Below are 12,652 nucleotides of genomic sequence, written 5' to 3'. Positions count from 1 at the left end.
GACAAATAAACTAGTGACACCCAACCCACCACATAGGATCCCCCTGCAGCCACTCGTCAGCACCTTAGCAACTGCCAGAAACACCTGAAATAACAGAGCAAACACCCTAGCAACCATCAAGAAAGCTATCACTTGGTGACACCCAAGCCATCACATGGGATGCCTTGGCAACCATCTGAAATAACATCAAGATCGAACTGGACCACTTTAGCAGCCAGCTCATACCATAACAACCACCCTAGCAACAACCAACAACCAAACCTTATTCCTTTTTGGGAATGAGGACAGCTCTAACTCGCTTAGCTGTTAGAACTGATATTTTGACCAGGTGACCAGGCGACCAGCTGTTTACATGTCACTGTACAGGATCAAAGAGTGCCCACAGATCCAAAAACATCCTGGTACTTCCCCATCAATTATGATATGATTCTTTTCTCTATATGTGTGTATAACAGTATACTGTTACAGTATGACAGTGAACGTGAATTGCTTCCTGCTGTTTTGACATGTTATTGGACTGTTGGTGAACGTGATCAGTCATTGCCTATGCTGTTGTGACTCAATGAAGATTTTCCATTTTCCACCTTCCATTGACATTTCACGATATAAACAACTTGATGGATGTTGCTGCGGATCTGTTTGAAATTAGCATGGTTCGCTAATGCCCCTTGGCGTTCAACTTTGCTCCACTCTGAAAACAAAACACAGTCAAGCCTTCTAATCCCCTCGAGACCCTTTCGCTACACACACATAGCGTGGCACATGCTGTGGACTCTATTAGGGCTGAAGCTTTGCCTAAACACACACTTAGCCACTTTTGTTGGTGTCCCGGAGATATAGCGTCATTCGCAGTGGCATCAGGGACATCCTCGTCGAGTCCCAAAAAGCGGGGCAGGCATGTGTATTCACAAAGCCTTCTGATTGAGTTCCCTCTGGCAGGATAGACATGTTTGTGGAAGTGTAGCGTAGCACGCAAGCATCTGGAGCTGGGACTTCAGCCTGGGCTTCTGCTTTTGTTCGCTTTGATTCGAAAGCCTGTACGCTGGAGAGTTAGCGCGGTGACGTCAGCTGGCCGACTGCTGTTTGTGATTTAGCAGACAGAGGGTAAAAAAGAAATAAAGGTGGACGGAAGGAAGGAAAGCCGTGTTGTGGCGCAATCTGAGAAAAAAAAAGTTCAACATTAGCGAAGTAGAAGGAAGTGTCGTTGCTTGTGGAGCCCTCGAGGGCCTTTAGGCCACCTAAACTAGTAAGACTGAAGCATGCTGATTACCTGGCTCAGGTGTGGTGCGAGTTGGAACAGAACCAGAAATAAAATGGACTGCCTGAGGGTCCTTAAAGTGGTGGATGACGGAGAAATCAAATTTTAAATGTACATGCATTACTTCCCCCGTCCCGAAAAGTAGTCAGTCAGTCAACACATGTTTAGTGTCCTAGGTTTTCTTTTTAGCTACGAGACCATTGTAGCTAACATTGAGTTTTATTAGCAATTAGCATGTTATCGTCTACATGGCTAAAGCCACAGCCACGTTACACTTATTTATACACCTTGTGTCACTGGTGTGACCATGGCTGGACTGGAATCCTGACCATGGAAAAGAAATCCTTTATTTTGTTGCAGTTAGCAAGCTAACATTAACTAACTTACTAACTATAAACAGAGCAACACATTGTATCAGTCATTTTTGGATTGTATATTACTGCTAATATTACTGGAGCTAACTTAGCAGTATTCTGACTGGCTAATGTACCTACCTAAAACAGTAAAATGAACACTTAGCAATGAACACAAGTAAAATATGAATACAGCTTTTAAACTAGATATGTATGAAGTCTTTATTTCATGTGTTTAATTACAGCCAGTTTTTCACAGCAATATTAGACATGTATGACAGACCTAACATTTTGCCATTTCTCCAGTTTGGGTCTTCAAGCTTTACCGGAATTGGTCAAGAACGCAAATTCATTAAGGCATGCAGTTAGCAGCATGCTAATTGGCTAAAAATAAACTTTCATTATTTGCGATCGCCTACATTAGCCTTTTAGCTCCAGTGTTCAACTAAAGAAGCAAATATGTATTAGCCATTTAGGTCATATGTAAATGTTAGAGTTTTAGGGTTATTAAAACATGTGTCAACACTCCGGTAAAAGCTTAGTTCTTAGTATTTCTTGTAGCAGAAGCAGAAAGGATTGCCCTAGAAAGAGAGACGGGGGAAAATGCTCTGGTGTAAAGGTCAGTGAACGTGAAGTCGGCCGTTTGCTCTTTTAGATTCGCAGTCCAGCTCACTGTGGGTTTCCCCTAAAAAAGAATTGTATTATTGACATCTGGCTGCTCCCAAACTCACACACTAAGAAATCTAACAGAAGCTTGAACAGATACGTAACACGTTGAGTGATGGAAAACAGAACAGGATTTACAGGCATACAAACAGTTTGATTGATATTTGATTGGTATTCTGGAATATAGTGATAATGTGTAACATATGCCGGGAGCTGGTTTCAGATGGTCTAAGCTCATCCAAGTGAAAATAAAACCTATGCTGGTAAGCATGTTTTCATTTGAGTTTAATTAGATAGCTGGTCAGTCAGCATTACCAACTTGACCAAGCTGGTTATCTAGTTTGGTAACGTTGGTTGACCAAACTGGGCATACTGGGCAAATAGCTTGGTCTGGTTAAACGCTTGATCACACTGGACAGATAGGTTTCAAATAAAAAACAAAAATAAATGTGTTTCCACACACACACACACACACACAAATGGTAACACTCCTTGTCCAATCCACCATGATTTCATGAGCTGATCTAAGATGTTAAAGCCAGCATTTGATGAAAAACGTGTCTATTCTCAGGCATTTCAAAGCCAAGATAAAGAATCAAGAGAGATAAAAACGGGGTCTTTGAGTGGTCTTACCACTCAAGTGTACTTACCCGCTGCCACTGTGGTCCAATGATCGCTGGTTTCGAATCCTGGGTCATGCTGCCTGCCATCAGCAGCCGGAGTCCGAGAGTGCACAATTGGCCTAGCTCTCTCAGGGGGTGTCTCAGGGCTGGAGAGCCGGGCTTTCCTCCAAGTGCGTTGGCTACCTAGTGATGCTGCAAAAGAGGCATGTGCTAACCTTCACAAACAAGACTACAGTTATCATAGCAATACTCATAACCCACTACAGTTCCTACAATGCCATGCAACTCCAACGGCTTACAGCTACTGCCGTATTTACCCTAACAGTGCGTACCGTGTATTCACTGTACGTCTGCGTGCCCCCCACAAAGTGGCAGTTTGGTACTGATACATGTACTGTTACACCCCAGTTGTGGGCTAATAGACATGAAGCTTGAAGCTAACTAGTGAAGCTATAAGGTACGCTTCAGATTAGATTTTCCTAAGCTAATCTACAATATATTTTGGTATGTTTAAGACTTATTTTCCAATTTATAGCAAGTATGTGATGCTCATAGGCATGGCAAGACTAAATGTAAAGCTAATCTGTAAAGCAAATAGAAACTAATATGCTAGGTAACTAACTCAAAGTTAATCAGTGAAACTAATAGTTATGACTAGGTAGAACTAATTGGTGAATCTGATAGGTTTGCCTATTTATTTTCTAGTTAAATCAAAGCTTTTTTGTTGTTATGCTAATGTAGTAATTTTGATTGACAGTCAAATAGCCTCACCCTGTTCATGTATGCTGCACGCAGCTTTGTTTTTTGTTGTTGTTTTTTTTTTTTAGGGACAGTGTTTCATTTCGGTCGTCGCTACATTTCGAAAGAAAAAAAAAAGTGTGAGTGAAACACACTTAATAGTTTGTATCCCCTGTCCATCATCCCGAAGCATTCGGCTCTAGCGAGTGAGGAAAGGATGGAGAGTGAAGAATGAAGAGAAGAGAGAATGGAGGTTGGAAAGGGGAAAAAAAAGCTTTGAAAAAAGCTAATATCCAGTTTTGACTCTTTTTCATACTCGGCTGAATAATTTACCTGAGAGAGAGAGTATGAATAGGAAGCAGGGAGGTGGAGTGAGAGGAAAGCGAGAAAGAGAGAGAGAGAGAGAGAAAGAGAAGGAGAAGGAGCGCGGGGGCGCCGTGCAAACGCGTTGAGCAGACAGATGAGCTTTATCTTGCTTTAGCATGTGTTAGCGCAGCTCTAGGCTGCCAGTCCGCCAGCATTGACTAGCTGTCAGCCTGCTTTTCCTCGCGGATTGGAAAAGACCACACAGCTTTCATTTCCTCACATGAGAGAGGAGAGGGAAAAAGCATCTGCACCTCGCACTTCCTCCCTGCCCCCAAACCATCACTCCATCCCTGTTTTTCTTGCTAAGTTTCCAGAGAAAAAGTGAGCATTAACAAAACACAGCCGCAGCCAAAAGTTTGGGCACACCTGCCTGAATGCTGGCGGAGGTTTCTGACTGAACACAACTGAAAATCAAAGTCGCCGTTTTTGGACAAAGTCTTGAAGGGGAATTCCACCAATTATTCAGTGGTTGAGATGCTAACAATGCCTTTGGATTGAGCCAGAGGATTCAGTGTAAAATTGTTCATTGTAACAAGAAAAAAAATCTTGAATAGAACCAGGAATCATCATGAAAACACAAATATAGCCATTTTATTTACCATCCAAAACCACCAGAGAACCTACAGTGAACCTTCAGAGTTTTTTTGTATAAAGTTGACCAGTTTACACTCTGCATGTTCACCTCCGACATGAATGGACTTAAAAAAAATGTGCCTTAGTCCAAAACCTTCTCAAAACTGTAGTATGATAGAGTCTCAGGCATTTGACTGTATATTTCAGACAATGTCTATAAGGGAGCTTTATGAGCTCCATGAGCACCCACTTAGCAAAACCTTAATAACCACTTGGGACACCTTATCAATCACCCGAAATGCCATAGAAACTTTTAATAACACCATAGCAAGGACCAGGAATATGGCTGCATATACACAACATAGGAACCACCTGGGATACCCTAGCAAACCTAACCAAGCAACTGCAGAAAAGGCCCAAAGCCTGACTATTCCTCAAACAGTGATATTAGGCAGCATATTGATGTTTCTGTTAGAGAGTTTTTTAGATGCATTAAACCTAATCAGACATCTAGTTTCATTCACCACCACTGTTTTCAAATCTTACTTGGTCATTTTCGCTTTGCTTAGACGTAAACAAGAGCAATCAGTTTTGAAATTTGAAATTCCACTTATTTAGCTGCTACCTCATCTACCTCACTGTCCTAAAGGCCTTAATTTTACTTCTGTTTTCATGTGTATTATTTCATACCCCATTTAAGACATGTTTACAGTGTGGGCTTAAAGTGTTTACGGTTCTGTGATTAATGTGTTTGAGGTGCTCTGGCCTGTTTGGCTGGCAGCAGGTTGAGAGTGGACTCGGAGTTAAAGCTGGAGGAAGACGGATTATCCGAGTTTAGCACAGCCTGAGCTGCTGTGACTCTTCATCTGAGTCTGTAGAGACACCTGCAGCTCAGACACTGAACTCATTCCCTATTACTGCTGACCACTGAACTGACAGTGACCACGGACACAGCGTGGATACTCAGACAACATGTGTTTCTTTAGGTTTACACTGGAGCTACAAGGCTAATGTAGCTAACAAGTAATGGAAGTGCCTGTTTAGCCTATTAGAATGGTGCTAACTGCAGGCCTAATTAATCACACCCTCGCCTCAAACCATGTGTAGTTATTCAGGAATCTCCACTGATGTGGTTTTGGGCACTGTAAAATACTGTTATCATGGACTAAAGTAACGACGTAGATCGAGAAAAAATAGAAGTCTCAAATTCAGAGTCTATTCAGAGGCCATTTGTTTGGTCTGATGAAGCATTTCAACTGTGGAAAATGTGATGGAGGTTCTTTGCTTCCTCTGCAGGCATTCCTGGTAGCGACTACATTAACGCTAACTACATCGACGGCTACCGCAAGCAGAATGCATACATAGCGACGCAGGGCTCTCTGCCGGAGACTTTTGGGGATTTCTGGAGGATGGTGTGGGAACAGCGTAGCGCCAACATTGTCATGATGACCAAACTGGAGGAGCGCTCAAGGGTAAGCAGAAATTCACACACACTCACACAGCAGTTTAACTGGCTACAGATTCAACTCATTGTTCTGCGCTACTCATGTCAGTGGATTTCCTTCTATGGTACATTGCCCATTAAAAGTTTTGGGACACCTAACAGGATAAGCGATATGGTGATATTTCTGCCTTTTAAAAATCCACACTGGGTTTCTGTCTGCAAATTTTCACGTGCAAAATCCCATGCGAGATTCACTGCGAATATCGTGTACGTGACTTTTGGGCAAATAGATTTTGCCTGCAAACTCATATCTAGGTCAATGTTGGTGAACTTTGACATGCCAATGAAGCCAATGAAGTACTGCTCTGTCTAAAACATCATGGAGGAGGTGCTGATTGTTGCAATTTCAAAACAGGAGTTGTTAAGCAACTTTTTTTTCATGTGGATTACAAAATACAACACAAGCAAGAGGCGGGGTAGTATACAGTCAGTCGGGAAGTGGGATTAGAAAGTAATCACCTTTTCTTCTGGGGTTTTTAGAAGTTTTGATAGCACGTCGGCTGGTTTGTGAAACTGCTCAATCACAATGGAGGACTGTTTACACCGCTGATTTCTGGCCCCACTCACAACCACGGCTATTTTGCAAGGCAACGCAAAATGCAAAAACCCAGTGTGGCCAGGCTTAAGGCAATCTTACAGAACCCAACATTCATACATTTTTGCTTTGTTACTGTCAGAAATTCTCGCTTGATTATTTAAAAGCAAGAAAACATATAAATAGAAATATAAATGAAGGTCAGATATCAATCAGATACTCTCTGATAAAAAGGGCCCTTATCAATTCAAACTGCTAGGGGAAAAACATAGCGCATCTTACAAGAACAAAAGCCTTGTTCGTATTTTACACAGCAATAGAAAACATCGTAGCTCACTGAAAGGACTGATTATATACAATGATCCGTTTTATTACATGTAGTGTAAAGTGAAAATGCACATACTCTTCTGGTGACAGATTTAAATCAATGAAAAATATTCAACCAGCAGAATGGCCACTGGTGGGCATGCAGAAAGAAGCTAATAAACATTGATCAACTGTACTTTTCATTATAAGGAGACCCTGATTAGTCCTTCTTAGATGAATACAGTGAATACAGTTAATAATCAGTTATAAAATTCATTGTATTCAACATTTTTGACTACTATTATTTAAATGTAACATTATTTAGGCTTTTTTGTTTATTCCAACTTATCAAAACATTAATAAAAGAAAACACTTGTAATGAAACACTTGTACATCATATTAAAAAGCAAGGCATCCCTAAAACTTTGATGGGCATTTTGAATGTCTCCTCTTTGTTCTTTGGCAGAAAAACCATATGCCCAAGCACACACTCATAATATAAGCACACCTAATAGAAGCTATTCATGCTAATATCCTTGATCTAATTCTCTCAGGGTAAGGGTCCAATCATCATTTTCCTTTTTTGTCATTCTGTCCCCATCTTTGTGTCGTGTCGCTTTTTGTCTTCAGATGCCTTCATATTTCTTCTCCAAGGCAAGACACACTGCACCGTGTTTCCACCAGCTGCTATTTTCTGGCTTCGCTGATTAAAAGAAATACTTCACCTTTTTCTTGAGCTTTGATTCGGCGGTGCTGTTGTGTTTCAGCATGAGCCAGCAGCTTGAGTCGCTTAGCTTGGTCGGTTTTAGCAGGAAATGCCGTATGCACTCTGCTCATATCAGCTCTCAGGCTTTAATCATTAAACTTCAGGCACAGGTTTCTTATTCGAGTGCACTTTCCACCACGTTTTCTGAATCTCAATCTATGATCACAAGTGCTGCATTGTCCCCACTCAATAGTTCATGTGCGGATCAGTTCAACGTTAAAAAACTATACTGCGTCTACATAATATGTGTCAAAAGTAAACTGAAAGACTACACATTTTTGAGCACTTTATTAGGAACACATGTACACATGCACTATGCAGTATATAGTAAGGTAAAGCAATGTAATGCATATAATCATGTAGATACGGGCCAGTATCTTCACATCAACCGTGATTCTGAGCGTGGCATGCCTGTAATTGGATTCAAGTCAGGACTCTGGCTGGGCCACTGCAAAACATTAATGTTTTTGTCTGCTAACCATTTCTTCACCACTTTGGCTGTGTGTTTTGGGTCGTTGTCGTGCTGAAATGTCCACCGGTTCCCAAGGCCAAGTTTCTCTGCAGACTGCCTGATGTTGTTGTTGAGAATCTTGATGTATTGCTCTTTTTTCATGGTGCCATTTACTGCGATCAAGTTCCCTGGTCCATTGGCTGAAAAACACCCCCAAAACATTAGGTTCCCACCACCATGTTTGACAGTGGGGATGGTGTTCTTAGGGTTGAAGGCTTCTCCTTTTTTACGCCAAATGGTGCACACATCATTGTGGCCAAACAATTCAATTTTTGTTTCATCTGACCATAAAACAGAACACCAGAAGTCTTCTTCTTTGTCCAGATGAGCATTTGCAAAGGTCAAGCGGGCTTTTGTGTGCCTTTTCTGGAGAAGTGGTGTCCTCCTTGGCCTGCGTCTGTGGAACCCAGCAGTGTGCAGTGTCCTTTGAACTGTCTGCCAGTCCAGATTCACCAGGATGGCCTTGGTGGTGATCCTTGGATTTTTCTTCACCTCTCTCACTATTCTCCTGGCCAGCACAGGTGTCACTTTTGGCTTCCGACCACATCTTCTGAGATTTTCCACAGTGCGGAACTTCTTGTATTTTTTAATAATACTTTGCACTGTAGCCACTGGAACTTGAAAACATTTTGATATGGCTTTATAGCCCTTTCCTGACTTGTGAGCGGCCACAATGCACAGCCGCAGGTCCTTAGTGAGCTCCTTTGTCTTAGCCATGACTGTCCACAAACCAACTGCAGAGAGCTGCTGTTTTTCTCCTGTTGAGTTGATTAAAACAGCTGTTCCCAATGAATCAGGGTAATTAGGATGCTTTAAAACAGCTTGGACTATTTGGAATGGTATAGAACTTTGGATTTTCCCATATACTGTGACAGTTTTCAAAGGGTATGAATAATTTTGGACATGCCACTTTTTGTTCAAATGTGTATAAAAGCTGAGAAATACTTTTTCCCACAATGATGCCTCTTGTACATCATCGTGTTATCTCCTGGGAGATGCCTGTGTCGTTTCAAGGCAAAAATATAATTTCTGGTTAAATAAAAGTAAATTTAAGTCAGACTTTGCCAGGGGTATGAATACTTTCGGGCATGACTGTATATTCTATATTATTGCCTTTAATAGTGTCAAAAATTTAATAAGAAATTGTTCCCTGTCTATGTTGTGTGACAGGGTGGTTGTGTTGGGCTTGACGGGTCGTGTCTAACAAGGAAACAATGGAAAAGTACATCAGCTTATTTAGAGACATTAGTGTGACAGGGTGGTGGGTCAAACTAAGGGACGCACACAAATAAAAAAATGTAATATTCATCTTTGGTGATATTTTTTGATTACATTGTTAATGTCAACCAATAGCCACGTACTAGAACAAAAAATAAAAAATACTGTTAGTTAAGAACTTTGACCATAATCTATACATCCAACATACTGTAATCTCGTCGATTGCATTTCAGTCATGGGAGGAAACTGTATACAGATTTTTGATGAACTGCTACTTCTTTAATTAAGTAAACAGTGCGCTACTCCTTTCAGGGAGCGTCCTCCACTTTACCGAACGCTATCAGTGTTCGAAAGGTCATGAAGTTCATCCTAGCACTTCAATTCAAAGTTATGTGCTGACCTTGTTTTCTTTTCACACTCTTTCACAAACAGCTGCTTTTATGATGAGGACGAATCAGCTAACGCTAATAAACATGCCCCTGCTATTAACACAAATCATTTTCTTCTGTGCAGAATTAAACGCCTGCCGCTTCACGTTCATAACCCGCGCACCCAGACAGGAATGTTGAACGCTGCGGGCTGTTATTTCTTTTAATTTGGTTCTTTTTATTGTACGCACTCTTTTAGTTAACACGAAGCATGTGCTCGCTAGCCCATGAAGACGCTAGCGTCCACTCTCCTCTTGGTGAGACGATGGCAGTGCTGTAATGGAACAATGTTTTATTAGGCACTCGCTGGGCAACAAAAAGTGTATAATCATAATAAAGCCTGGGCCGTAATGTGATTGGAAAAAAATGCAGTTAAGGTTGTAATTATAGCGTGTGTCAGGCTAATAAATAGCACTGTAGCTGGAGCTGGAATTCCTCGGCTAGTGTATCCCCCACCACCGCCTCCACCACCCGCTGCTGAGAAAATAGGAGTCAGCAAAAAAAGGAAGGGACAGACGGCTGTTAGCCGCGTCCTTTTGTTCGGCTCTACCTTTCGTGACATCTCGTTCTCTTCTTTATAGGAATGTCCAAAAGAGGCCGAGTTGAAATCTGGCAAGTTAGCGATTAAAAAGGAGTGGCATTAAAAAAGCCACTTTTATGGAACAAAAACAGTCCTCAGGGTCAGTCCAGAGATATATCTGTTTGAATACGGTCACGATTTACAGATGGTGTTGCTATGAGAACATGGGAAGATTATCCAAAGCGGGTTCTGGACCTGAAAAATTACTCTTACAATTTACATTTGCTGTTGTAAATACCAACATAGGTTCACCCTTCCAATCAGTTATTTAAATTTACTATTTTTATTAACAAAATGAAAATGTATTTATAACAACGACTATTATTATTCATAGTATTATAATCAGTTATTACTATACACATGTAATGAAATATCTGTCGTGGCTATTTTATAGTCGGTTTTACAAAAGTTGCTAAATACCTGTTAATCTGTTATAACACTATCGGTTCACCTTTCCAAATTATTACTTGTTATTATTATTTATTTGCTATTTCTATTAGTAGGATAGGTATCATTTAACCCTTCCAATCTTTTAGCTGTAATAGCCATTTTTTAATGAATAATACATTACAATTACTACTTTTATTTATGTTATAATACTGTATGATGTTTATAGATTTATTGAATCTATATATAAATATAAAATAAATGTACTATCATAACTGTTTAAAGCTACCAAAAGTTTATTAAAATGTATAACATATGCTATTTTCATTACTGATATTACAAATACTACTATTATTTGTTATAATAATCAATATTCTACTATTTGAAGGTAATGATTTAAAAATATCATAACAATAGTTTTAACATACTAAAGGTTGCTAAATATCTATTAATCTTAACATGGCAAAAATGTAAAGGATTGTTTAAAACTTGTTTGTCTCTCGTACTATAAGTTCATCCTTCCTGTTATCTTTATTACTGAAATAGTACTATACTATTCATATCATTATTACAAATACATAACTATAACTATTGAATTATAATGATTTAAATATCTGTCAGAACTGGTATGTAGGTAGGGGTAACCTATTAAATTTCCTAAATAACTATTGATCTGAAATAAACACTGCCAAATGTTTAAAGGATGGTTTAAAACATGCAGTAAATCACTAGTTGTATAGGTTCACCTTTCCAATTTATGACTATTGATTGTAATTTGTAATGTATTACTAATGAATGTAATATACTACATTTACAGCTATTGTTTTTTTTATTTATTTACTTATATATTTCTATTGTTACTTCAAAGCAATTCTTTAAATCACATAACTGTTAAATAAATATGTTTACCTAATAAAGTTAATAAATATTCATCTGAACATTTCTGGAGAAAAAATGTAAACAATGATTTTTCTTTTAGCAAAACAAAACTGTACAGTAACACAATAGTAACTTCATTCAATTCCATTTATAATAAAACATCTCCTCTATCACCTTTAAGCATTAATGTGGTGTGGACTGAAGGGAGCCAATTTCCACATGATTCTTCACTTGTACACAACAAAATATAAGGGCAGCTGGTATGTACCAAAGTTGTATCCTCTCTCTGATGCCATTTGGTGTGTTTTCAGGTAAAGTGTGACCAGTACTGGCCCACCAGAGGAACAGAAACGTATGGACTGATTCAGGTGACGTTGCTGGACACGGTGGAGCTGGCCACCTACTGCGTCAGGACGTTTGCACTTTATAAAGTGAGTGAGCGATAAAAGTAGAAACTCCACAACTCTTCCTGAAGCAGTGAAATACAGTAAACTCAGTCCTCATGTACGGCTTAATGTTAATGTTATTGTGAATGTGTGTGTGTGTGTGTGTGTGTGTGTGTGTGTGTGTGTGTTTTCTGTCCCTTGCAGAACGGCTCCAGTGAGAAGAGAGAGGTAAGGCAGTTCCAGTTCACTGCCTGGCCTGATCATGGGGTCCCTGAGCACCCCACACCGTTTCTGGCCTTTCTACGACGGGTCAAAGCCTGTAATCCACCGGACGCTGGACCCATGGTGGTCCACTGCAGGTCAGACCAATGGATATCTCTATATGTTCGCTGTCTAAAGATAGAAACAGACAGATAGTACCTTGTGCTTCCAGTCACTGGTCGCTTTACTAGAAACCCCTATCTTGTACTTTGACTTACTGGCCACTTCATTAGAAACTCCTAGCTTGTATGTCACTTCCTGGCCATTTTATTGGAAACCCCTACCTTGTGCTTCCACTAACTGGCCACTTCATT

General features: G+C 40.1%; 1 protein-coding gene across 34 annotated transcripts in view; it reads left to right on the top strand.

Annotated features, from left to right (window-relative positions):
• The window catches only part of ptprda (protein tyrosine phosphatase receptor type Da), a 617,722-nt gene that overhangs the window by 579,009 nt on the left and 26,061 nt on the right, over window positions 1-12,652 (top strand). For all 34 annotated transcript variants that reach the window (XM_072669660.1, XM_072669680.1, XM_072669689.1 and 31 more), the window contains 3 exons: window positions 5,874-6,049; window positions 12,003-12,122; window positions 12,282-12,436. In XM_072669660.1, the coding sequence (XP_072525761.1) occupies window positions 5,874-6,049; window positions 12,003-12,122; window positions 12,282-12,436 (451 nt within the window). The remainder of the gene's footprint in view (window positions 1-5,873; window positions 6,050-12,002; window positions 12,123-12,281; window positions 12,437-12,652) is intronic.

This window comes from Salminus brasiliensis, chromosome 24 (genome assembly GCF_030463535.1).
Source record: "Salminus brasiliensis chromosome 24, fSalBra1.hap2, whole genome shotgun sequence".
Classification (NCBI taxonomy): domain Eukaryota; kingdom Metazoa; phylum Chordata; class Actinopteri; order Characiformes; family Bryconidae; genus Salminus; species Salminus brasiliensis.
Note: the sequence above shows the minus strand (reverse complement) of the source record. Positions and strands in the feature narration are given on the sequence as shown.